General features: G+C 40.6%; 1 protein-coding gene across 2 annotated transcripts in view; it reads left to right on the forward strand.

Moving 5' to 3' along the window:
- Positions 1-26,755, forward strand: part of SATB2 (SATB homeobox 2) — a 133,376-nt gene that overhangs the window by 59,542 nt on the left and 47,079 nt on the right. For both annotated transcript variants that reach the window (XM_054070568.1, XM_054070567.1), the window contains exons 5-7: positions 1,480-1,603; positions 6,108-6,210; positions 18,671-19,143. In XM_054070568.1, the coding sequence (XP_053926543.1) occupies positions 1,480-1,603; positions 6,108-6,210; positions 18,671-19,143 (700 nt within the window). The remainder of the gene's footprint in view (positions 1-1,479; positions 1,604-6,107; positions 6,211-18,670; positions 19,144-26,755) is intronic.

The raw sequence follows: 26,755 nt of genomic DNA on the forward strand, positions 1-26,755 counted from the left end.
CGACACTTACATGCCGTTCCTTGCTCCGTCACACTTTTTCTCCCTGTTTCTCTTTATTGGCCTTCAAAAGAGTCCTCAAATAGTTACTGAAGTCTGGGTAAGGAGTTGCGGCAGGTCCCTGGTAGTGCATGGCAATACTCTAGACCTGCTGGTAAACCTACATTAAACAGTCTGCTCTAGCTCTATGGCCAGGACATGTCAGAGGAAAGAAACAAAAATAACAGACAGCCTGCAATAATTTGCCTAGAATTCTTTGAAGCTGGATTTGAACAGAAGAGGGCTCCATGCTTGTGTATCCTCTTTTATGGCAGGTACATACCCTCCAACTGTCCAGTTCAGTTTGGTATTTGGAGGTAGCTGATGCCTCACTCACATTAACCTCCCAAAGAGCAACATTTCTTTCCTGTTAAATCTCTGATAGGGCTTGGGTTTTCCAATTCCCACTGACAGGCCTTTCCTTGGTTTTATGCACTGTTACAATTTCTCAACTAGACTGCATCTCTGCTGCGTAACTGTAAAAGAGCATCTAGAGCCTGTAGCTGCTATAAAACTGGAGTGCAGTAACTCATCTCCTTAGAAGTATGAGCTACCAGGAGTCCAACTAGCCTACTGTTGCATCTGTATTACCGGAGGGTATCAACCCAAGATCAAGGTCTCATTCTTTATCTTCAAAGTGCTTGAATGCCTGGATGCTGTGTAAATAAAAGATAGCCCATGACTTTGAGATAAAAATGGTCATTGACTACTTGAACTCCTTAAGCACAACTGAACTTTCAACCCTGAGGGTGAAGCCAGGCTGTATAGCAAAAGGCAAAGCCACCTCAGAGGTCGACTGGAGAGCTTGCATTACATCTCTTCTATATGAAGGGCAATGACAAGCTTCTTCCAACTTTCTGATGTGCTTCTTGTGTCTGTCCTCATGTGTGTAGATACAGACCATAAGCTTGTTAAATTAAGTGACACAAGTCAGGAAGACAAAAGCTTCACTATGTATGCAACTCTTGAAGAATGAAAGTGAGGATGCTCTCTATGTGACAGATGCTGGGCACACGGCTTAGCGTGTGTCTGAAAAGTGCTTGGATACTTCAGCAATGAGGGCAGTATAAGAACCTGTATAAAATGAAACTACTTTTTCAATGCCTTGCCTCCACACAATGAGAGCCCTTACTGTTTAGGGATTTTATTAGTGGCAGTGTGGCATATATGTTTATTTTTCTGTCCTAGCAGGAGTATCTTTTTCTTTTTGGAGAGGATGGCTTTATCCAGCCATTTCTGAGGCTTGCTTTAGTTGAGCTACGTGGCTTCTGGGAGTCAGGCTTGGTGGGGAAGGGAAAGATGGGAGAAACACCATGTTGGGCTGGCTAAGCAGGAAACTCGGAGATTATGCTACCTATTTAAAGGTCTATAGCACTTGAATGCAAAGAGTAAGCATCTGTGAAGGTGTTGTTTCTATCTTCTTTTTGATTTCTTTTCTAACAGTTGCTCAAAGTTGGAAGACTTGCCAGCAGAGCAGTGGAACCACGCCACAGTTCGCAATGCCTTAAAGGAACTGCTTAAAGAGATGAATCAGAGCACATTAGCCAAAGAATGCCCTCTCTCACAGGTCAGTGTTTTTAACAGGCTTAAGAAAAGACAGAATTACTAGATCTAAAGCTCATATTCGTTCAGTAAAGGGCATAGACTAAACAATTCCATAAATACCAAATCAATTTCTTGTTTTCTTTAGAAAGAAGAAATTCTAATTAACATGAAAAAGAGATTCTTTATGCCGTGTTTTCTTAGTGGGTTGTTAGGTGGGAATTGTGAATGAATTGGGTTGTTTTTTACCCTGCTGTTCAGAGAGGTACATTCTTTATTTAGATCTTTATGTAGCCCTTTTGCAATACGACTAATGATCTTCACATGCAAGATTTGAGTGAATTCTTCCTGCTACCAGAGACCTGCCTCCCCCACTAATCCATAGGTAGCTCTTATCAGCCTCCAACTACGATAAAAGTTTGCTGTGTTAACAGTTGTGTCCCAGTTTCTAGGAAAGAGCAACAAAAAATGTATATGTGTTTATGTTAAAAAAAGAACAAAACCTCAGTCTCATTCTCCATGACTGCTTTATAAACAGCAGTGATGTCATCTCTGAGACACTAAGACACAGGTTCCTACAGATATCATGAGCTGTATTTGTACTTTAGGTTGTCATGATGAGAGACTCATAAAATTTTCATGACAGAGTCATTCTTGCCTTTAAAAAAAATAACAGAAAAACACTTCAGCACTCAGACCAACTAACTTTGCTAGGAGTGAAAAATATGTTGCCTTCTAAAAAATTTATTAGAATCATAGGTTAATCTGTTGATTGTATCTTTAAAAAGTCAAAACATCTGTAATTGCTGCTTGTTAAAAATCCAGTGCTTTGCTAGCCTATATCCAATTTTTTTCTCCTGTTGCTGCTAACAGGAATGGAAAGGCCGGGTAAGGAAAAGCCATGTAACTCACCTTATTTACTAAAACAGTAGCAGTAGCTCTAGATATGCACAGAGTGTAAGTGTGCTGAATACGAAAGTATTTTTCTTTTCACACAGTTTAAGTGTAATTTCTTGAAATAGAATTATCTGTGGAATCTGGTCAGCTAATTATGATTGCAGCATATGGTTGTCTCTGCCCAATCTTCTTCAATATCCAGTGTAACTAAACTATGCATGATTTCATATGCAGAATTCATTTGTTGTCTGGGTCTTTTTCCTCTCACTTCAGTTTTAAAGCCTACCAGGTGGAAATGCTGCAGTTGGTTTACTCCTTCTATAGCCTCAGTCTGAAATAGATGTATGAAATTAGTGATGGCAGGACTGTAGCAGCAAAAATCCTTGCCCTGGTGTTTATTTAGTGGACAAAGCTAAAAGCAGATCCTTTGGTAGATAATTGAGCTTGCTTACTTTTAGTAGATGTGTGAGTGACCTTCAGTACAGACTAACTCTTGAATTAAGACTGCAAGAATGTGGCTTATATTATTATTGTTGTTATTGCCCTGAAAAGTTTCAGTCTCTTTTGGTTTGGCTCACAAAATGCGAAAGATACAATGGAAGGTTGTATAGGAGCTGTCTATTACCATCATCTGAATATGCCTCTAATACAATTCCTTCTCCCAAATCAGTTTTAAAAAAATATCGTGCCAAATGTGAAATGTCATTACAACCCCCTTGTGGTTAATATATTATTGACAGCAGCAAATTGCAGAGTGGTCTCTTAGGAGTCAAACTGCAGAGTAAATGCTGCTGTTTATTAATGTGTTCACAGTGCCTCAAGTACAGAATTGGAGAGGGGCAGCACAGGGAGCTCTCACTCCCGCCAGCGACTGTGCTCCGTCTCTGGTTCTCAGTGCCTGAGCTCTCTATGCAGCCCAGATGGGGATTCTGATTGCCGCTAATGGGAAATGTAATCATTCACTTTGATTTAAAATTGTTCTGTTTTTTTCTGCTAGGTGTATTATGTGGCTGCAGCTTAGATACCCTTAGCATACAGCTCCTTTTCAAACAAATAAATCCCAGTTAACTAAGTGGGGGGAAGGAGGGTAGGTGTGGGGGAGTGTGTGTGGCAGAAAGTAATCCAATCATTTCAGCATTTCCATCTTTGCATAGAGACCTCTGTCTTTGCTGTGTGTTGTACAATTCATTTCAGCACTGACCAGGAGTTTTGTCTTTTTGCTGGAGCAAGATTTCTTGAGATGTGAGCATATCCCATATTTTTCTCCTTGAAATTACTGCACCAGATTTTTCTTTGTGTGCATATTTCTAAGTTCCTAGTCTAAGTTTTCATTCAATGTGGCTGTCATGGCCACACACATATCAAACATACCTGCTACTTCATCTAATCTATTCCTTTTTTAAAGGATTTTCCCAGGAATAATAGGCATTATTTAGAAATTCCCTTTTTTTGTTTTTTTTTGCCTCTGCCTTCTGAATGGGTATTTCATTTCTGTGGACTTATCAAGATTTCTAGCACAAGTAGCCCTAGGATTCCTTCCCATTTAATAGTGAGGTTTTTTAATAGTTTGAAAGTTGTTATGGTTCCTTCCTCAGCTCTGCTGTCAAGCAGTTGAGGAGAATCTGGCCTGGGATTTTTCACCAATGGTTGATTTACTACTTGATTTTACTGTTTAGTTTAAGCTTTGCTTTCTCAAATAAAGGTTGGTGGGCTAATATATTTTGTGATCTTTAATAGCCCTCCAATTTCAGTAATGTCTATTTATTGTAGAACTAGAGGATTATGGGGGGTAGGGAAAGGAGGGAAAACAAGATTGTTAAGTAGTCAGAGCTAAACAATTTCCCCACCCTTCCATAGTGACTGGAAATTTAAGTAAAGTGACTCCAAAAGAAGGCAAGTTATCTCAGCTAGACTTTGTTCAAAATCCTTCCTTAGCAGGGGTTGTCTCTATGTCAGGCTTTCAGAATGCTATTGCTTGTTAAAATGACTTGGAGCAAGGGAGGATTTATGGGGAGGGAATTGTTGCTGACTGACACAATACTAGGTTTATGTCTCAAAATATTGATTTTAATTAGAAAATTGAATCTCAGTTTTAGAAATTGAAGCTGCTACTTAAAAGGCTCTTACTTCATAGCCTTCAGGTTTTACTGCAGTGCGCCATAGCATCCTTTGCATGGGAAAGTTAATGTGAAAAAGCAGAAGAGCCCCTTAACTGAAAGTGGAATTACTTGTTGAAGAATGAAACTAATCGGCACCAGCCAGTTATCTTAAGTGTCTTGGTTTTGCTCATGTTAAGTCCTCAAAACTCCTGAGTTCAGGAGCAGCTGGAGTCCTATGATATTGCAGTGAATGGGGTAGAAGTCTTGATGAATCTGTGAGAGGGAAGGGATATTTTTTATTTTAGAGCATTGTTAAAGTGGAATAAGCCAATGTGTGTGCCTTGTAGCTTTTCAGAGATGGCCATGATCACATTTTGCGCAAGAGCCTGCAGGTTGTACAATGTGGCAGGACTTTTTCTGATCTTTGAGGATGTAAGAAAAACGTGATTACTGGAGAAGCACATAGGCTCCCATGTGTTAGTGATGTTAGATTGCATTTCCTCACTGGAAATGTAAATGTGCTGGGAATGATTTGACCCTGGAAGAGCTCAGGGGGCAGAAGGAAAGCAAAATGTTAAAAAGATGCCTCCTGTACAGAATGAATGAAGGGGGTAGGGCGGGGAAGAAAGGAAGAACTCCTGGTAATCAGGTTCTTTCTCACGCTATGGGCAGAAGCATCCAAGATATAAAGTGTCATTTTTATGGGTAACAGGTGCCACAAAGCATCTTTGCTCCTCACTGCTTCAGTTGGCTTGTACTAAGGGTCACTTAGAGGGAATTCTCAAAGAGCAGAGAGGGGTGGTGGTTAAGCAAGTGATATTTCAGTTTTGTTCAGCTTTTTTGTGGGTTTGGCTGTTTTGTATTGTAGTATGTGTATTTCCCTTCGCTCTGAATGTAACTGTTAATTTCTCTTTTGGGTAATTTTACACACAAAGGCTAATCGCACGTTTCTGTAAATTATATTAATTTAACTTATTTGCCTAACTGTTGTTCTGCAGTGAGTAGCACGGATGTTCTCCGATTCTTGGCTCTGTGGTCTTGCTGCATTTGGAAGCAGAACAGAGACAACTGAAAAGCGTTTTTTGGATTATGCATGCTGAAGCATCTAATCTTACCTTTAGGATCTGGTTCCTAAATCAGGCTTGTTCTCACCTTGGTGTGGTGGGCATGTGTTCCCCAGCGTGGTACTGCCTGGTGTTATGCTACTGAAGTTTAGATACTGTATTATCACAGATTAAAGTAGAACTGCCCCCCACCCCCATCCTGAGCTTCAGGTCTCAGTCGAGGTTCGTACTGCATATTTTTTGCATTATTATGCAAAATAATCAGTATTATTTTGTCATTTTCATTATGGCTGGGAACATAGAATGGAGAATGAAGCAAATTTTTTCACTCCGCAGACAATTCTTTTAGTTTTAATGTCATAAATGGATGATCATTTCGCACCCGCATGTCATTGACTTTCTCTGGAAAAGATTTCTAATTGTGCAAGATATTTTAAAATACTTTTTGTCTTTCTTTCTGTACTTCCAGAGTATGATTTCATCCATTGTAAATAGCACATACTATGCCAATGTGTCAGCGACCAAGTGCCAGGAGTTTGGGAGATGGTACAAAAAGTACAAAAAGATTAAAGGTAAATTGATTTTTTTTGTGACTTGAACTTCTTGAACTTCTGCTGACAGTTTGAGATTATTTGCTTTAAGTAAAAGTGATAATGAGCTATAATAATATTAGTGAATTTGTCTACAAAGAGGGCACAGTCACAGAACATTTGAAATTAAATCTGATACTTTACAAACAAGGCTGGTGTGAAAACACAGAGCATTTAAAACATGCTTAAAATAACCTATTTAGCTGTGCTGAAAGATCAACTGTGTTTTGAATTAAACTAAAATGTTTGGGAAAAAAGTACTCTAGTAGCTCTGGGTTTAAAAGTTAAATTGTTGTATAAATTACCTTAGTTGTGTTTTGTTCATGAAAGCTAAAAAAAAAAGTCTTCCTAAGGTACACGTGCCCTCACATGTATTGAATACCACTAAGATTAGCGGCATTCCTGCCATGTTTTATTGTGTGGAATCTGGATACCAGTGGTGCGTTACACGCCTGATTGTTAGGAGACGTTGCTGAATAACAAAGTGCTTCACCCACTGTAATAAAGATGAAAATAATCCATTGTTTGTATTTTCTCTCCAACGACGTTGTATTAGTTGATTAGCAGTGAATGCCGGAGGCATTAAAATTATTCTTAGTTAAGTTCATACCACTTGCACCACTGAAATGTCTGATCACCTTCTGTTAGTACGTGAAGTGATGTGACCAGCATCCATCATGTGTAGTTTGTGCTTTTATTCATTCTTTCCTTTGGGAAGGGACTTGCATGTGTACTGCACCATTTGTTTTGGTAAGGTTTTTTGTTTTAAAACGTAGATGTGCTTTGAGCAGGAGTTTGGGAGGAGTCAAAAGCTTTTCCACAATACCATCTGGCTCCTCTCTCCCCAAATGTCCATTGGTCTTGGAGATTAGCTTTACCCTGTGCTCAGTTACACCACTGAAGGAAAGAGTCATTGTCTGAAAGAAGACACAGGCTATTTGTGTTGTTTCTGTCTGTGATCTTTTCAGTGGCCAGGAAAATCATAACAGGATTCATAAGCATAATGCAGAAAGAGGGTAATGTCCTGTCCTTCTTGAGAAGCCATTGTATGTCTCTAGTTGCATAAAGATTAGCATCTTTCAAAAAGTCTGCCATCTTTATCTTAAAAGGCTGGCGTAGATGAGCTGTGGAAGGTTGCTTGTCTAGTTTCCATAGGACAGACTAGAAATCTGCATAATAATAGCATAAAGAGTCTGCTGTTTGAGTTAGGAACACATGAAACAAAATCGCATAAAATATCAGAACAAGTTCTGAGGCATCTGGTTTCCCTCTGTGTGTCTGGCCTGTGCGGAGCACAAATGTGAGACGCCCAGCCCTGGGGTCTCCAGTAGTTGGATTTGCACTAGGGGGGGAAAAAAAAAACCAAGAATGTTTTAAGGTAAAATTATTGCATCTAGAAGGAAAATTCTCCAGGCAGAAGTGAGGCAGCAATGCAAATGAGAAAATGGAGGTGGTGCTTTTCACCTACTTAAATTATTTAGTCTAGAATTAAAAATCTTGACTTGAATTTTGGTACATGGCACATGGCACCCTCATGCCAAGTGAACTGGGTAGTTTTTCCTCACTAAGTTGCCATTGTGAGACTCAGAAGTGTTTTGTTTCTTTTCTTTAAATGGTGTCTCTTAATAAAATAATTTTATTTGAAGTGCTCTAACATATACTCTTGGTTAAAAAACAATCAAAGGAATCAAACAGCTTCAAGGTCATCACCGTTCGCTTCTACTTGCCGTTCTAGGAGAACAGAGACAGGCTTTTCTTATTATTTGTTTCCCCTTTTTTTTTCCCACCTGGGCAAGGGTGCCAGTTGCAGAGGCACTGGAGACCCTTCACTGTAGAGTTCTTAACTGTGGAGATGCCACTACAGCTTCTGAGTGTTTCTAGCACACTGCTGTCTTCCACTTTCTTCCATTCTTAGAGCATTGAATTCTTTAAGCTCTTACTTTTTTTTTACTTAGTAAGTGCACTGCTAAATTGTGAAGTGCAGTAAAAGCAGAATGAGACCTCAATCAAGAGGTCAAGGATCCAAACCTGAAGAGTTTGCCAGATAACTCTGTATCTGTGCTATTCAGAGGCGAAGCCAGTCGTTGCTGTTTGTGAGTGTATGTGTGTGTTAGTAGGAGGAGAAAAAGGAAGGTTAAGGTATGTGTGAAGTAAACACAAGCTGCTATAAAGCACTTCAAGTAGTGCTGATTCATCAACCATATGAGTGGGAGAGAAAACAAAGAGTCTCTGGCAGGTACAGTGGTGCATGGAGAATAAACAGCCATGCAACTTCAGGGCAGTAATCTAAATCACCTGAAACAGGGATATTTCTTCACTTCTTTGGATGGTTTCAATTTCTCATCATCTCTGTTATGATGAAATTTTGTTTCTTTTCTGTAGGCAGATATCTCTACAGGACACCTCAGTTAGCATGCAAAATTAGTGAAATAACTTGAGTTACATGCTTCGGTCATCACATACTCCATTAATAATAGTTAAAAAAAAGGACTTAGGTTTTCCATGAAGGATGGATGATGCAGTGATTTTTTTGGGGGGTTGTAATCTGGATAGCTTAGGTAAAACTATAATTTAGACTGTTTAGGACCATCACCCATAGCCATGTGTAACTCTAGAGCTGCTTATTAGAAAGTAAAAGCAAAAAACCAATTCATATGAGCTGTGGTAAATGCAAAATAGGAAGGGGCTTCAAAATAACTTTATTGATGTCACAGACTAAATGCAGCCTACAGTGTTAAATGTGTTTCCTATTATCTGTTAATGTCTGTTTTAATAAAACAGTGGGAACTAAATGGTTGCTTCTTAATCAAAACCATGATTTCCTAAACGTAAGCTATGTGATTCTGTTACAAATTGCCACATATAGATCTCCTAGGTCAAACTTTTTTCATTTCTCATAGAAATAAATAAACAGTAAAATAATTATACACTCTGGAAGATCAAAGTAATTACAACAGTAATCAGGCAAAAATAAAAAGTTCTCTGGAAAAGAAAAAAAAGGCAAAGCATCAGGTTGCTGAGTATCTAGATAATGTTTAAATAAATATAAGCAAGTGAACAATCAATAATTTGATATCATTAGCAACAGATGTAAAAGCTGTACACAAATGGAATTGTATCAAATCTCAAGTAAACAGTCTCAGTGTGCATTCTGTTGAACTCACCGAGAAGACAGCTAAACTATTTGTGCTCATAATTTAAAAAAAGTTTTCGATTAGTTCAGCTCAGCATGGTAATTTTGTCTTGTGTCAAGATGATGCTAGTGTAAAATTCTGCTTGAATGTTTTCTCCCACCCTGCCCCAGCCTCTTAAGGTTTTAAGACATTCACAGTTTATTCAGCGGCCCAAGACTTTGTATACAGACAGATTCAAGAACTGGCTTATGTGAGAATGGAGGCTTTTTATTTCCTCCTGGCTCCAAGCCTACCTGGAATAGGATGTCCACTCCTTCCAGTCTCCTTGGGATACATGTATCTGTTTGAAAGAGAGTTTGTATTCATATGATTCTAATGGAAACTGTATGTATTTAGGAAACAAAATCTTACGTTTTTTTCTGTGAACTTCTTCTCCTCTCCAGAGATGCATGTAATTATTTGGGGCAGTCATGAAGCTCTCTAGTTTGTACTGGTTTTTTTGTTCAGAAATTGCACCATGAATTATTTTAATATTAACATGAAAATTCCCTTTTTAACTCTATTTTTCAATTTTTCTCTTTTTTGAGGGATGCAAGGCATTTTGGTACACAGTTGCATACACAATGGGGTTTAAGTGTTTTTAAACCTCCTTGAATGAAGAATCACAGTTCCCTCTTTTTAGGTTACATACTAGAGGATGCAATGATAATTTTATGGCAGTAGTGTAGTCCAGTTGTTCTCAACCTGTCTTTCTCCTGCCCAGTCCCATGGGGTTATTCCTTTCAAGCTGAGAACCGCTCATTTGATTTCTCTGGATGCTGAAGTTGCTGAAGTTTCAGCGGTGTTGAAGTTCAGGATATGAATAATTGTTTAAAAGGCTTGCATTTGTTCTTAATTTGATTAACAAGTACATGCACAAATAAAAATAACACTTTGTACGTGTATAGATATATGGAGGGAAGTATTTCAGGGTTTTGCCGTGCAACTTAGATCATTACCAAGGGATAAAACTTGTACCAGTTAACCTACTCATTGCTCAGTGTTTGGAGTTTGTAGATTTTGAGTATTTTTTAGTCTTGTTTCTCAATAGATATTCCACTTCCAAGTGTCATGCTTCCTATTTTTACCAGAAGGGCTATCACTGTATCACTGTATCAGAATTTTTTCACAGCTGAAACTCTTCACTGGTGTGAATTTTTCTCTTTTTGCCTGATGACACAAATTAACTCGGTGGAAGTTAGGAAGGCAAAGGGAATAAATAAATACGTTGTGAACTTAAAAATAAAAAGACAGATTTTCTTTGTCTACGTATTAAGAACATTTCATCTTTGCTCCTGCCCTCAATGACTGTCAAAATAGAGCTTTCTGTGGATGTAAGTTTTTAGATTGTGGCTGTCTCAAAGTTTTTGTGGAACAAAACAGTTTTTCAGTTAAAAGGTGGAGGTCTCTATTATTTCTATTTCAACAGATCAGGAATGTAAGAAAACGCTTTCGTAGCTTCCTTAAATTGAGAATCTGCTTTGGCTGCTCTTTGATTTTTCCAATATTACTGATTTGTTGTTTGTGTGCTGTTTTATTCTTGAAAGTATGTTTGCTTACTTCCCGTAACAGATAGACAGAGCAATCTGTTTTACTTGTGATGCATTCTAGAGGCTGTTGTAGGTTGAGAGAGTTTAGGAACAGGATTCAGAAGACCTCCCATATTTCTTACTTGCAGGCTGAAGTAAACTAGGATTACTGCACTGGGATAATGCTAGTTCAAGTCTGCAGAAAATTGTCATTCTGTGCTTGGAGGAATAGTTTGTAATTGTTCCTCTGAAGCAGATGTTGTGGAGGCCTCATGGGAAGGCACACTGGATCTTTCCCAAACAGTGTTTTTGACTTTTAAAAAATCCCTATCTATTAATACCTGTGTATGTATAGAACTCTGTCTCTATGTTAATAGAGGGGGTTATGTGTATGTATGGATATGTATATATGCATATATAGATCGTGACCTTTTGCCTTTTTAACTAACAGAATCAGGCAGAAATGTTAAGTTCTTAAAGAAGGATTCACTTCATGACTAGTTTGGATATTAGTGGCAGCTCTGGCACTAAACCAGTTAGGGTCATTCAGGTCAGCTCTGTGGCTCTTGACACTGTAATTTTCCCTTTGCTTACTTTTACACTCCTGACAGTGTATTTATTTTGCTAAAAATATGACTTTCATCACTTTCTTAAGGAAAAAGGAAAGAAAATAAGTAATTTGCAGGCAAGCTTTTCAGCATGTAGATGACATTCATCACCCAAAGATCATCTTTGACTCAGATGTGGACTGTTTGCATTGATCATAAGGAAGAAGTGGCATTTCTCTTTAAATACAAATTTAAAGTTGTCAGGATTGAGCAAGTGTTATAGACCCCTTGACTACTGTTTCCCACACCCACATTAGCAATTTGTATTTCAGTGTTGTCCCTGATGTTCAGTGTCAGTCTGGGGGATCTGTGCATTTGTATTGTTGAGAAACAGCTTACCTACTGCATTGCATTCCAGGGGCTTTATGAGTTGTGTCCCTCTTGGCTATTCCTCTCTGTAAAGAGAATTAAACCAGACCCTCTGGGGGTTTCTCTTATTTAAATTAACTTTTATCTAAAGTGAATGCACGTATGATTTTCAGCTTTGCAGGATGTCTTTCAAGTCTTCTGGCTGTTTTGGAGCAGCGGCTCTCCCTCTTCACAGTACCTGTGTCATGGCAGAAGGAGGTGTGCGGTTAGCTGAGTGCTGTCTCTTGTGTGTGCGTGTGGCCAGAGCTGCAGCTTTAGGGAACATATGTCTGGACAGTAAAGGTTGGAAACCTTTCTGTAGAGAAACTGCCTGGCTTCTTGTCCCTGCCATGCAGCACCATTAGTTAAGAGATACTGACCAAATCTGTTTAAATAATGTCACTCAGCTTTATGGTTTTAAAGTGTTTCCTATTCCAAGTACAGTGTTTTTCTCAGTGAGTACAAGTTGTGCACTGAGACTGGGAATTGTGTCCAGACACTTTGGAATTCTTAGTAAAGAACAGGCTTACTCATTTCCTCAGAAGCAAACACTTTTTTTTTTTTTTAATCTGCAGAATCTCAAAATAAATTTTCCTTCACATTTAAAAAATATTTTTGTGTGCTCCCAAACAATAATGTTAGCTCAAAAGGAGAGCAGTTTTTAGAAAGTAAGCATTAGGGAGGATTAGATTGGAAAGGGAGGAAAACCTGAAACCATAAGCCTTCCTGGTGTGAAAACTGCAATGTGGCTGTCTGTGATCATGTGGATTTCAAGGAACAGATAACTCTGAGAGCAGAACTGAATTCTGTTTTCTTGAACTATCTGAAGAGTTTATATGTCTGCCTTTATGATGTTTGTGTTCTGTTGCATTCCTTTCACCATCTCTGATGTTTTGAACCGGGAAGAGATGCATGCATGTCTTTTGGCGGGGCTGTGCAATTGACTGGGGATTCTAGGAGGTTTGCACCTCCCTCCTGAGGTGCCCACAAAAGTTTAGTACTTAAATAGCAGGACAGATTACTGTCAACAGCAGCTTGACAGGAAGGGAGATATTTTTATATCAAGTGAGACCAGTCCATCTAAACCAATACTCTCTGTGTTTCTGTCAGACAGTTCTGAGTAATGTTTGCCCTGCTTTTCCATTTCACCTGACGAGTATTCATGCATGAGACCATGTGGTCACTAAAGCACCTTCAATGTAATGCTTTACTCTGCCAGATGGGTCTGGCACATCCTGTCTACAAACAATGTTAACATGATTATGAAGAACTGAGTTCATACTTCTTGCCCTTTTGAAGCAGTACAGTAACCCAAATATAATCTGAAAGTAAGATCATGGGTTAAGTTCTCTCCTGACAGGCATTTTGGAAGCAATGCAGTCCAAGAATAGCACATTGGAAGAATACGACTTACTATGTTTAAGTAGAACTGACCAAAAATATGTTGGCACTTCTGCGTCCCAAGGGATGACCTGGATCTAGTTTTTGGGGCAAGGGAAGCAGAAGGCCAGCTGCACAGGGAGAGCTGGTTAAGTTACCACACGCTGCTCAGTTCACCTGAAACTAACACTTATCGAAGGTTCACTTCTAATGATGGTTCTTCTCAATACAAAATAGTGATTTGTGCTTTGATGGGAACTGAATGATTTGCAACACAACAAAGAACAGACAATGGCCCTTCCTGTCTGTTTTGCATTAGGCTTGGATAAAGGCCTCTGCTACCCACAGTCAGCGGCCAAACAATTTCTGTATGTACTCTATAGCTATTCTGAGGTTATTTGCTATCCTGCAGGAGTAGTGGAAGGGAAAGGTTTTAAAAGTTACAGCTTCTTATCACGTCTGCCTCTCCAGTCAGCCTGCATTTTCCCCAGTCTTGACTGCAGGAACAAATGGTCCAGGCAGAGATCGGACAGTGAACAAAGTCAGGGCATGACTATGAATAAATGGAAAGATTAGATGTTGAATAAATATGAGACTCCTCAGACCAGCCCTTTGCACTGAAGTGGTTAAGTGGGCCATGATTAAAAGAAATAAGTAATTATCCTAATTAGAGATTAAAAGATACAGCATTACCACTTTAAAAGCACCTCCTGTGCTCTGGAGTGGTTCTGTTATTTACAAAGTGGTTGTTCATAATTATGTAGCATAAGCAAGAGGGCATCCTCTCTGTGTAGTGCAGCAGCCCTGTCTTTCCGAGGCAGCGGGTGTTACTGTGCCAACGAGCGCTTTGTCCCCCAAGCACAACTCCAAAGTTCAAGTCTTGCTCCAGTGAGTAGGATAGTGCTAAGCCAGGAGAAATTGTGGGAATCTTTCTCTCTCAAGCTGAGTGCAGGGCACACTGGAGTTCACAGAGCTCTCCTTGCTTGGCCATGACCACTGCTCAGAATGGCTTTTATGATCACCAGGTTTTAACTAATAAATAAAACAAAGCAGCACAATCTGAAGCACTGGAGAACAGCCCTGGGTGGTGCCATCCTGTCACAGTTGAAGCATGGCAATTCTGCCGCCTAGTAACTTATTACAAAACATTTCTGTACCAGCCTCTTCCTATTCTGGGGCAAAGTGCCCGTATGCCTTTGGGACTGAAAAGTTCAGGACTCGCCGGGTCGTGGGTGCTGGAGGGTCCTCTGTGGCCTTGCTCCAGTGTAGTGCTGGGAGATGTCTTACACTCTCCATGCCACATCCGTTATTGTGTACAGAAATTAGGTTTCCAATGTTGCCGGTCAATTCAGTGCTGCTCGTAAGCCCTAAATGCCTCACAGGCTTTGTCAGAATGTTCCTATTAACAACTTGGTGAAATTGAAGAGTGAGGGGAAGGGAAGGTGGAGAAATAAATCTTATTTTAAATCTTTTGAGCTAGTTTTATTTCAAATGGAAAGTTGCATGTGGACCACCCCAAGCTATTGTGCTGTGGACTGTGTCAGCTTGACTGTGCACGGAAGATTTGGGTAGAGGTCGAGAACATCACACAGCGGAAGGGTGCACTGGATTGCTTTTGTGCTGTATCCAGGAAGTTTCTAATGCAGTATGGAGCTGAAATACATTGACGCACGTGGTAGTCATTATAAGAAGAGAAAGGAACATTGAAATATGACAATTTGCTGCTTCCATTCTGGGGATTATATTGGTTTCTAAGTGTCTTGTAGAGATAGTGACATGTTGTAGGGAGTATAGGAAAATGAAGGGCAGATGCTGTCCTGGAGTGCTCTGAGAACTGCTTGCTGGGTTTGGCATAGTAGCTGTTGTCCAGACACCTCAAATCTGCCTACTTAGTGTATGGCTTCAGAAGGGTGGGTGGCTCTGAAGTATGGCAGTAGCGTTGTACTTGGTTTAAAAGATATCTTAAATCAAAAAGCTGCAGAATTGTACACTAGGCAGTGGGATACAGAGAGAAAAGGGAAACGCTGCCATGTCTTTTGCTGTGGTCACACCACAGATGGAGGTGAATAACAGCCTCCTGGACCAGCTTTTGTTTTATTAGCACAGGCATTGCTAGCAGAGGAAGTTTGTCTCCAGGATATGAATGTAGACAGCACAAGTCCATGGAGCCCATTCCTTCCTAGTTTAAGGTCCTGCTACTTGGATACAAGACTACAAGAGCTGTAACCGTATCCCCAGTTTGAGTGGAGCAAAACAAGGAAGGAGAAGGGAAAAATTGTAATAGGGTAGGAACATGAAAAATGGAGGATGAAAAAGGAAAAACCCTGTTTCAAGATGATGTGAGGCAGAACATTGATGTCACAGCAGCTTTGTGGCTGCTGTATGTTTTTTTTTCTAGAACATTTCTGGCAAGCTGGCCTGCTTCCCAAGGCAGTGCCAGACTCCGTTTTGGGGTTGCCTCAGGCTCGCTCCTGTCCAGCCCTGCAGAACCCTACCAGTCCACAGTTACCAAAGAACAACAGGGAATCTGATACAGGCAATGTGTTAGAGAAGTAGAGTCTTGAGGAGTTGAGTAATGCACATTTTTTCCATCCAGCGTAACTGTTAATGGTAACCTTTTATTATTGAAGTGGTTGAAGCGACTAGAATCTGGTTTGTTTATTGGGACTTTATGTGTGGCTGTATAGCCTAATGTGATCGGAAAAGGAAACTGATAATAAGGGAAAAATACACCTATAGAAGTAAGTCAGGTGATGTCTCTCTGTAATTGTAATTCTGAGTAGCACTGCAGAGATTAACAGCCTGGCAGCCTTTTAATCTTAAACTTTATTTTTATAGGGGTTTATAACTTGGCACTGAAGTCAGGAGTGGGTGGAAACTTGGCAAATGTAGTTCAGCCCAGAAAGTGGATGTTATTTATATTTATTTCTCACCAAGTTTTCAAAAACACTTGGTTACCGTTCTTGTGTTCTAACAAGTAGTAATTTGTTGGTTTCAGTGACTTAGTTTCTGTATGTTTCTTAAGCTACAAAATAGTTCAGAACTTATTTCGGCTCTTCTGAAACTCCTGATGGAAGGACTCTAGATTTCCAGGGGTGTAAATGAAGATTGGAAGTAGTTCTTACTGCATTTTCTTTCAGCAGGATGCTCCAAGAATTTCATAGAAACTGAGCAACATCTTTCTTTTATTTACATCAGATTAATTCCTGATTGCCAAGTAGGTTTGGCACCTTTGGAATAATTATGTTTGGTTTTGCGGGCAACTGTGTATGTTTAATGGCATTACTCAGGTACAGGCTTACCGCACAGAGCCTGCGGAGGCGGTAGCATGGCCACGAGTGCCTTGAATCATCCAAGTCACTGAGTGTGGTCTGGGGCTGTGATAAAGCAGCCCCTCTTCCCCACTCCTGCAGCCATATGTTACATCTCTGTATTGATGCCAGGCCCGTCCGTAGTATTAATGCTATTCATGTTAAATACTTCACATTGATTTTATGTCTGTTCCTAAAGCCAGAGACTAGTGGCGTAGAACCTTCTGTACCTAATTTTCAGGAAGGCCCACTGACATCACGAGGAACAGCATTCAAATAGGGATTTTCAGTATTTTCAGCAAATTGACATACTGCCTTATATCTCTGGCAGGCTGTGAGTAACACAGCACAACGGTCAGTTGCTGAACAGTAGCAGCAACTGTGTACTGCATGTATCGCATTACTTTTAACAATTGAAATACACTACACGGATAAGGACTTATTTAGACAGCAAGTTGGGTTGAAATGTTAGCTTTTGCAGAAAAAAAGAATCATTTTCTTGGAAATACTTAATTTTATTTTAAAGGAGTATTTTTAAGCAATTATTTTATTGAAAGTTGAAGAGTTTTTGCATTTTTTTTCTTTAAAAGAAAAATTTAAATTCTTTAAAAGAATTTATTGTAAGAAAATTCTGGGTATGAATTCACCTTGTTGTAAAATTCAGTACTTGCAGTGTTCCAGAATGACAGCTCTAAAGATAGAAAGTATGTGTGTTTGTGTGTGTGTTCAGGGCATGACTCCCTCCCCAGTGAAAATTCAACCCTCTCCTCCTGAGATTAACTCTGGAAGGTGAAAAGAACTGTCTTTCTATTTAGAAGGAAACAGAGAAAGTCATCAGTAAATTGTCATCCTGAGTATTAACCGTCTAAAGCCTCAAAGCTTTAGATAGATGATTTTTTGAAAAGGAGTTCAAAGCTTTGTACAGTTGTTGATCATCACACAAGTTGTAATAGTATTATGGCATTTATGAAATAGATCCTATCTTGTTACTTGCTGAAAGCAATACAAGAATGAGTCAGTAGATTTCTAGCTGTATGATAGGCGTCCCTGAACACTTTTATATGAGCTCAATATATAAATGACTATCCAACTGCATGTAGTGAAGCTTACGGAATATGCAACCTACTGAAAAATGACTTCTGATTACTTAAAATTGTCTAAGTAATAGTTATAGTTATGTCCTTTTTAAACTTAGTTTCCTATTTCAAATACCATTTTTAGAGGAAATTTGATTTGTAGTGTGTGAATTCAGTTTTTCAGTTACGTGTAAAGATAGTGCAAACAGAACAGTACGTATCAGTACATAAAATTACAGTATGTGCATTTTGTGTGTAGTGCTTTTTTTGTAAGATGGTGTCACTTAGGGATCATGGGTCTTTGTTGTGCTAATCGAAGTCTTTTTGAAGAGAGTGAAGCTGCTTTCTTTAAAGTGGGCATTCATGCAGAGGTGCTTTAAAGTTTCTGGAGAGACTCATAGCAGTGAGGCTTTGTATATAGGAACCATTGCTTTAAAATTTTCTCACGTGTGGATTGCGTGGTTTTGTAGCATGCTTTCACACAAACAGGACGATTCTGCTCTAGTGCCCCAGGGTGAACTGACGTTACCAGATAACTTCATCCACACATAATGCAAGGTAGAGTTCATGTTGGAAAAGATAATAGTTGAAGAGTTTGTAATAAGAAGCCGTTCCATGAACTGCACAGGGAACCGTCTGGTTTCTGTTGGGTTTGTGTAAGTGGATACTAATTTGCATTTCTTTCCTTCACCTAGATGCCGGTGTTTCTGAAACACTGACCCATTTTAAAAGTTATTCAATTTAGGAAGTGATGTTGGAGAGAATACCTGCTACCAGTTTGATAAGGAGACTTCCTGAGCAGTGATGCCCAAGAAGTCCAAAAGAATGTTAATTATTGTTGTTGCTTTTACTTTGTGCAGCTTTTGCTTATGTGTCTGTGAAGCTTTTATGCAAGTATAGATTTGCAAGCTAAAGCAGGTGCAGTCGCATACAGTCACCTGCAGTAACCCTTACCCTAACAGTCCTCTTGTAAGTGCAAACTGAAATGACAGCAAACTAATTTTTCTTTTTTAACAGTGGAAAGAGTGGAAAGAGAAAACCTTTCAGACTATTGTGTTCTTGGTCAACGTCCCATGCACTTACCAAATATCAACCAGCTGGCAACCTTGGGAAAAACTAATGAACAGTCTCCTCATGGCCAAATTCACCACAGTACTCCAATCCGAAACCAAGTGCCAACGATGCAGACGATGATAAACCCTGGCCTCCTGTCTCCTCAGCTCAGTCCACAACTGGTGAGGCAGCAGATAGCAATGGCCCATCTGATAAACCAACAGATTGCTGTCAGCCGGCTACTGGCTCACCAGCACCCACAAGCTATCAACCAGCAGTTCTTGAATCATCCACCCATCCCTAGAGCTGTCAAACCAGAACCATCAAATTCATCGGTGGAAGTCTCTCCAGATATTTACCAGCAAGTCAGAGATGAGCTGAAGAGAGCCAGTGTGTCTCAAGCTGTCTTTGCAAGAGTAGCATTCAACCGCACACAGGTATCAATTTCTATTCTATAACCAGACGTGATGAGGGGGCAAAGTTGTGACTCTCATGGGGCTGTTTTGCAGATCAAGGCAGGAGGTATGCTATAAAAACAGGTCAAACCACCCTTCATTTTTAACCCCGGTCTCTTTGTTGTGGCTGAATGAGACTACTTCTTTCTGGAATAGCTGTTCATTTATATTTGGTCACGTCAGTGCTGTTACCTGAGCTTTGCTCTCTAGCAGTAATTCTGCTCATATGAGTTCTTCCCCGAGTTCCTCTCTGTTGTTATAAACTTCCAAATCCTGGCCACCAAGTGGGAGCAGAAGAGGTAACAAGAGACTGTGAGAGTCAGAGGTGTCTTTGGGCTTCTGTTGCTTCCTCAGTTCCTCCCTGTGGTACAAGTGATGCCACAATTAGTGCCAGAGGCTACTGCCACAAGAAGTGTGTAAGATAAGTGTGTGCAGGCCAAAAGACTGACTGCTGGGAAAGATCTCAGCCATTTGCAGCAGATTTGTGTTTCCTTTTATACATCTGAGACAGGTTTTCTCACTTGCACAGTGAAATGCAGATGTTGAAATGATCATGTGATAGTGTCAGCTTAAGCCTAGCACCTGGGGTAACTGGGGTCAACGCATGTTCAGAAAGACAGGCTATTTGCATTTATCCTACTGCCAGATACCATTCAAGGCCTTCAATCTCTCAATTGTGATACTCTGTAACAAGGCTAAAGAAATGAAAAGGGTCTTAATATTTAATATTGGTACAAATTTCTTTTGTGTAGAGTTGGTCTTTGAGGTAAGCTTTACCAGCAAGAGAAAACGGGCCACATGTGTGTGTCTCCTGGAGGTCTGTCCCCTTGCCCCATACAGTTTCTTTGTCTGTTTTCCTGCATTAATGATTTTCTTTGGCACTGCCATTTTGGAAATGCCGTATTATGAGGGAACTAATTAAAGTATGAAGCACGTTTTTATTACTTCCCTTCTTCCATTAAATTCATAAGATGGCTGCACTTAGAAAAAACATTCACTTCCAATCAACGTGACTTTGAGTTCTGGGGTTAGCCTTGAGGATATCAAATGAAAACTACATAGGAACGTATGAGTATTTCCTCTTTAAAATGCTGGTTTTAATTTGGAAAAGCTTTTCATCCCTCTGGGATCATAACCTGTTGTATATAAAGCCCAGTATAATCAAGGTAGATGGTATTGACACAATGACATATTCTGAACTTGAGCGAGAGGTCAGCAGTGATGTTGCCGGTGAGGGTTTTGCCACTGTCACACAACATGAAGCTCTGCTTTAGCCAGTTTGGGAGAGCTGGGCTGGGAATGCCCAAGTCTGCTGTTAAACCAAAAGCTCATCCTTCAGTGAGAAAGCTGTCATAAACCTTGTGTGTTAAATCGATAGTTCTGCTATGGTGTTTAAAAGGGGGCAAGATTTTGGTTTTGTGTGTCTAGGAAACCCCAAGCCTTGCATGTCACTGACCAGGCATCGCAGATTCACTGTTAAGAACAGCAGGGAAAAGGCAAACGTGAGAGAGACTGCTCTGGCCTTTTCCTAGCAGTGCCACAGCATTGCATCTGCTGATAGTGTTTGTCACCAGCCACAGTAGAGATTGACACCCTTGACAGATAACCTGAAATCTGGACTAAATCAGATGCAGTATGGTTTGGGGGCTTGGAGTGGGGTTTATTTTTTACTTTTTACACCTCTTGCAGTGTTCTGGCATAGATCTAGTGGCTTTAGGACACTAAACAGGCCTTTGGGTGAAATATGATTTCTTCCCAACTTTAGTGTCTCCTGGCCGTGTGACGGTAGGCCAGTCAGACCTGACACCATTTCAAAATGCTCTCTATGGTTTATGACACCAGGTGCATTATCATTCAGAATGGGCTCACTCATCGGGAATATAGACTTGAGTGGCACTGAGTGGATGTGCCAGGGTTCTTCCTTTGAGAAGGTGCCAAGCTGCTTTCCTGGGCAGAACTGCACCTGAAATGGGATGTGATGCTCTGTCCTCCAACCAGTTTATGTTTGAGTTCAGTGTTTAAAACAAGGTCTGTAATTCAGGGTACTAGTGTCCCTGGTTTTGCCAGTTCTCCTTCTTACATTTATCTTAGGATGTACTACGTTCCCTAGTTTTTCTTCAAAAAAAAATATTCCTGATTTTGATCACTTCTGTACAAGATATCAGACATGTAATTTTATATAAGAGTAAAGAAATTGCTTACTTTTTGTCTCTCCACTGTAAGTAATATGATGTGCTATACAGTCCGTGACACTGGTTCCAGAACAGGGAAGTCTTAAACATCCGTAAAAGATTTGCTCGTCTCACAGCTGTGTTTCATTGGTCCACAGGGCCTTGATATAGATGACCATTGCGTCTTACATGTAGTGAATCATGTCTCTAGGAGTCATCACTGTAGCAAAAGAGTGTAGATACAAATTTATGGTTCCCTGTCCTCAGCTTTTCATTCTAACTCAAATCAATCTCCCCTTCCATCAGAAACTCTTCGAGGTATTAAGAAGGCAGTCAGCCTTGCACTGTGCAGTAGATGGTGTGGGATGTTCCCACACACCCGTTGTGGAGAACCAAACTCTGTAAAAGGCACTTGAAGTAGAAGTACAAGTCTGCTGTCACCACCTTGCATTCCCCGCTACTTCCAAGGATCCTCTCCTCAGGCGGTGTAGAGACACTTGTGTTTCTCTCTGGAAATATTTGGGATTGCTGCATTTTGCATGAAGTGCCAGCTGTAGAAACTGGAGGTCTGTTGTTTCTCATGATGATACCAAATAATAGGTGCTGTATGCCAGCCAGCTAATAATTGTATTAATCACTGCATTATGGGTCACTGCTTAATCTTTCCTTATGATATCTTTGAGGTGCACATTAGCCTATAATTAAGTATAGCTTCATAAAATATGTACTGTGAAGCTTGTTTAATAGATAAACTATTCTCTAATTTATTTTAAAGTCCAATGACCTACATACTCAATGCTGAAAAAAACCCTCTTACTAACATTATTTCTCCCCTGAGACCTTCCATCTGAGCAAATCTGTTAAATGAAGTAGAGGAAGCTTTGATCCAAACTAGGCTAAATCCATTGGAACAAATGGCTGCCACATGTATGTATGCATGTGTGTATGGGAAGGGGAATGTGAGGAGGGTCAGAAGAAGGAGAGGTGCAATTATATGGTTTGTGAAACATCTGAATCTTCCTCTTAAAGTTGGAAATGCATAGCTTAAGATGACATTATTTGCTTCTACCTGTGGTCATGTTATCTGCACACATGAAAACAAAGCATTTCAGGCTCTGTGACAAATCCTGTGCATCTCCTGGGACACGGCACTCCCACTGAGGTTCTACTCTGTGCTGGGACTGAACACAAGGCAGCTGCATACATGGGAAGACCTGCATGGGTTGTTGGGCCAAGAGCTGGCCGAGGCTCTGTTAGCCACAAAGAGGGTGTCTTTCAAACAGAAAGTTCCAAAGCGAACATTTCAATATTTGTTTGAAAGTGGGTATGAAGAACCCTTAAAGTGTGTATGCTGATTTTTATTAGATATCTTGGGCTAACTTCTGCCCTTTATTTTATCTTTAGAGAGTCAATGTCACAATTTTAATTCACCCTACTGTAGAACCTACATGCCATTCAGCAAACAGGAAAGGGAGCAGAGAGTTTTCAGACCTGGAGAACCAATCTAGTTATTGAAGGTGGTTTTAATGACACCGTTTGCTATGAGTAGGAAATTCCTACACAACCTTCAAAACATTAAAATGGCATATGTTGGGAAAACACCCTCTCAGGCTCCATGTAGCCTTCCTTTCTCTGGCGGAAGCACTGCAGTTTTTAATTCCAGGTATGGTCCCCTCTTGTGGACTGCAGTGGGTTGCTATTCTGACTTGTCAAGAAGGTGATGTAGCCCAAGGAGTGGAGCTAGGGCTCTTCTGCCCACCTCCAGGAGCCCCATTGAGATGGGTACAATACAGGCAGAGAGGACAGCACACAAGGGATGTTTTTATTGCTGACCCTATGCTTTGCTGGCCACTGTTTCCCTCCCTCCAAGGCAACCAGGAGGCCCACTGGCTTATACAGGCAACAGTGGATCAAGGGAGTGGAGAAAGCTTCCTGCGACTAAGACAGTTAGCAGTATTGCTGGGGCAGGAAACTCGGTTTCGAGCTCATGTAATTGCATAGTTTGTGCTCAAGTTCTTCACAGCCAAGATCCTTGGTCTTGGTTCACTTTTGCAGCTCTCGTGGCCTGTGCCCTGTAAGTTGAAAATTTGTAGGCTCATTGATTTGAATGTGTTATTTACTGAAATGCTTTGTTCTCTTTGTTTGAATGGCTGCTGTGAGCTAATAGCTCACTAGTGAAAAGCTGGGCATCCCTTTCTGGGTCTTAAAAACTGTGTGCAAGACTGGATGGATTTGAATAGAAGACAGAGCACTGTATGAGGCCCACCAGACACTGGAGAGTTATGTGGTCGTGGCTGATATCCTTATTTTAATGTGGAGAACACCTTCATAAAAAGCACATTTGCAAGCAGCCAAGCAGCACTTCAGACTGGCCAGCCAAGCTACTGTGAAATGGGGGCCAGGACATGGGGACTACTGGCCAAAGCTGTTACCAAGGCTATGGACTTGTTCCTGGAGGAGAGTACAGACATGGTTTTGGCCATCCTCAGGGCAGAGTCCTTGTGCTGTCTCCCTCTGGCACTATAGCGTGTCCTAATACCACATTTGAGTTGCAACCAGAAGGTTGTAAGAACCAAAGCTTGCCTATCACAGGTTGCAGTGTGCTGAGAAATGGGCAGGTGATGGAAGTAAGATGACTATTTTAAAACAAATGCATGAAAATGCTTTCTCGGATTTACATTGTCCTTCTCCAGGAAGTTTTCCAGCAAATCTGGAGATGCTGAAATTATCTGTGCTCTTCAAAATCCTAGCTGGAAAATAGGTCATTTGAGTCCTGCCTTGCATAGGGAAAGTGAACATACTCTCCCTCGTCTACCTGCTTACTGAGTGTCCGTCTTTGCTGCAGGCTTTCTGAGTTAGAGTCAGGACAATAGTTCAGGCTATTTGTAAGAGTCCAAACAGTCTAAATCCCTGGATCAGAGGGATATTCTCTCCTGCTTTGGAGTGCCCGGTGGACTGCAAAGCCTATAGACTGCATAAGCATTTCTGCATTTCTGTTTATATCTTTCTTTCTTTCTTTTTTATAAGCACCTTTTTTTTTTGCCAATGTTTTGACATAATAGCCAAAACTAGTAAAATGTTTGGGCGAGTGGCCAGTGCTTGTTTTACCGAGCAGCCTCAGAAACTAGAAATATCCATGAACCTGAGGCTTTTTGAATGAAATAGTTGTGGTGCCAGATGCAAAAAGCTGGGTAAAATCACCAGGCATGTTAAGGCTGTTTGTAACTCCCTTTCCAAAGAGTACTGCTCCCTCCTTCATGCCCTGAGTACCTCTGGGTGAGAGTGTTGTCTTTCCAGCCTGCAAATAGAAGGGCTGCACTTACCGAGCTCGGCTCTGCCTGGCTAGCTCGTGCCTAACCGCACCTTTTCGGATTAAAGGAAGTAACACCACAGGGAGGAGGAAACTCTACCAGCCTCGGATGTAGTGAAATTTATGATGAAATAAATTAAACTGATCCACCTTGTTTGAGGAATTCAGTCACTCCTTGGCTGCAAGAGTGCGTTGAGATGTGGAGAAAAGCAGAAATGGTGCTGTATGGTGCGCCAGCTTCAGGTGTGACTGTGGGCAAGTCTAGGCTCCCGCAGCAAGGAAATAATGGTTCCACAGCCTGCAAAGGTGTTGCCAATCGGTTACAGCTGGAAGGTTTGATGGCAGAAGCATGGTTGGTCAGGAAGCTCTAAAGGAAAGCTTCAGAGGTACGCAAGGAGGGAGATGGGCAATGACTCCTCATTTGTGTCCAATTCTGCTTTCTTTGGCAAAATTCCCCCAAACTGAAGAGGGATCAGAAAAAGGTCCACTAAGAGGCTTTAAGATTAGAAATCTGGCTTGTTTTAAATAACTAACTCTTCCATCTCTACTTGTTTGTGAGTCAGATCCTAGACAGAATTCCTTTTGCAAATAATTTACCCTTTAACTTAAGTGAGAGGAAGACAAGCAGCTTTCATTCTCTGCCTGGTATCTGGTGAGATAGTCATGCTGCATTCATTGCTATGGTGTCTGCCCCATTGTGCACAGACTTTCAATTAGCGAGAGTTCTGGTTTTCAGGGTGATTTTTTGTTGGTTTTCTCCCCCCATAGAAAACGGTCTCTTATTGCATGAAATCCTTTCATGCTGCCTGCTTGTTTTATTCTTGTGTGTAATGGGGCACAAGCAGCGGTCTGTTGTACTCACAGGAAAGAAGGCAGTCTGTAAGGGAAGTGCTTAATTTAATAAATTGCAGATTTTTTGGTGCATAGGATATTTGTTCCAACAGTGGGGTTCGCACTGACCAAAATTTCAGTTTCAATTAACTTAATTGTATTCAATAGGCTGAATGAAAAGATCTTAAGTCGCATGTGAGTAAGGCTTTCAGAATATATGCTTGTAGGAGGCGGCTGCTGCCTGCTCAGCTGATGCACAGGAGTCCTGAGCCTTGGAAGCAAACACACGGATATACATAATGTGCACGAGCTGTGCGTCTTGCTCATTTTCTGGCATATTTCGGTGTAAAGGTTTGGCATGCGTGTCATATAAATGGTGGCACTTTGTGGCTGCAGGTGGTCGGTCTTTCTCTGCCTCCTCTTCCCCATGCATCCACATTCAGCTCCACATGCATACCCTGTCTTCCCTCATAAAAAGAGATACCATAATAAAAAAGAGGCTTTATTAAACTAATGTAATAAAGGCATTTTCTTTGAGGATTTAAACACTTCATTTTTAATAATAAAAATCAAATTGTCATTGTTGCACCCTGTATAAGTTTTATTCAAATCAGCCTCTAAATGCTTTGTGCCTAAGCAGCTCTCTCCTGAGATGTGTGTGTTTTAGCATTAGTTAAATGAGTTTAAGAATGAGGCTTATACTCTGGCTGTAGGCAGTGAATCTAGAGAGCAGGAGATTTCTTTTAAGTGAGGGACTGATGTGCTACATTCAGCTGCGCTGAAGGGTGCTGGGAGACAGCTGGTCTCCCATTCACAGCGATGGAAAACCAGTCAAAGTCGTTTGAATTCTGAAATTCATATGAACTGACACAAACATGGCATTGCACGTTTTGCCCATTTAGATGGAAGAGTTGGTTAGGGAATAGGGTGTAAACACAGTTTTGCCCAATGGAAACTGTGACTGGATTGATATGAAGGTGCTTGGTTTGGCTAACCACGCAAAAATTTCCACTGATGATCGAAAGCAATTTTGCTCAGCAAAATTGGACTAGACACATTGCCAATATAAGCATTTCTAAGAGAATTCCAGCACTTACATTTCATATCCTAGCTGGAATTGGGAAGAGGTGCATGAGAATGGAAACAAAGCAGTGAGCTAGAAAATCAGCTAGAGTCTTAAGAAGCCTACAGGTACTGCATATAGCAATTCTTGTCGAGTGCTGTATACTTGGAGGCAAAGAGAAGTATTTTTAGGATTGTTGAAAGTATCTTATTCAGCCCA

This window comes from Cuculus canorus, chromosome 6 (assembly GCF_017976375.1).
Source record: "Cuculus canorus isolate bCucCan1 chromosome 6, bCucCan1.pri, whole genome shotgun sequence".
NCBI lineage: Eukaryota > Metazoa > Chordata > Aves > Cuculiformes > Cuculidae > Cuculus > Cuculus canorus.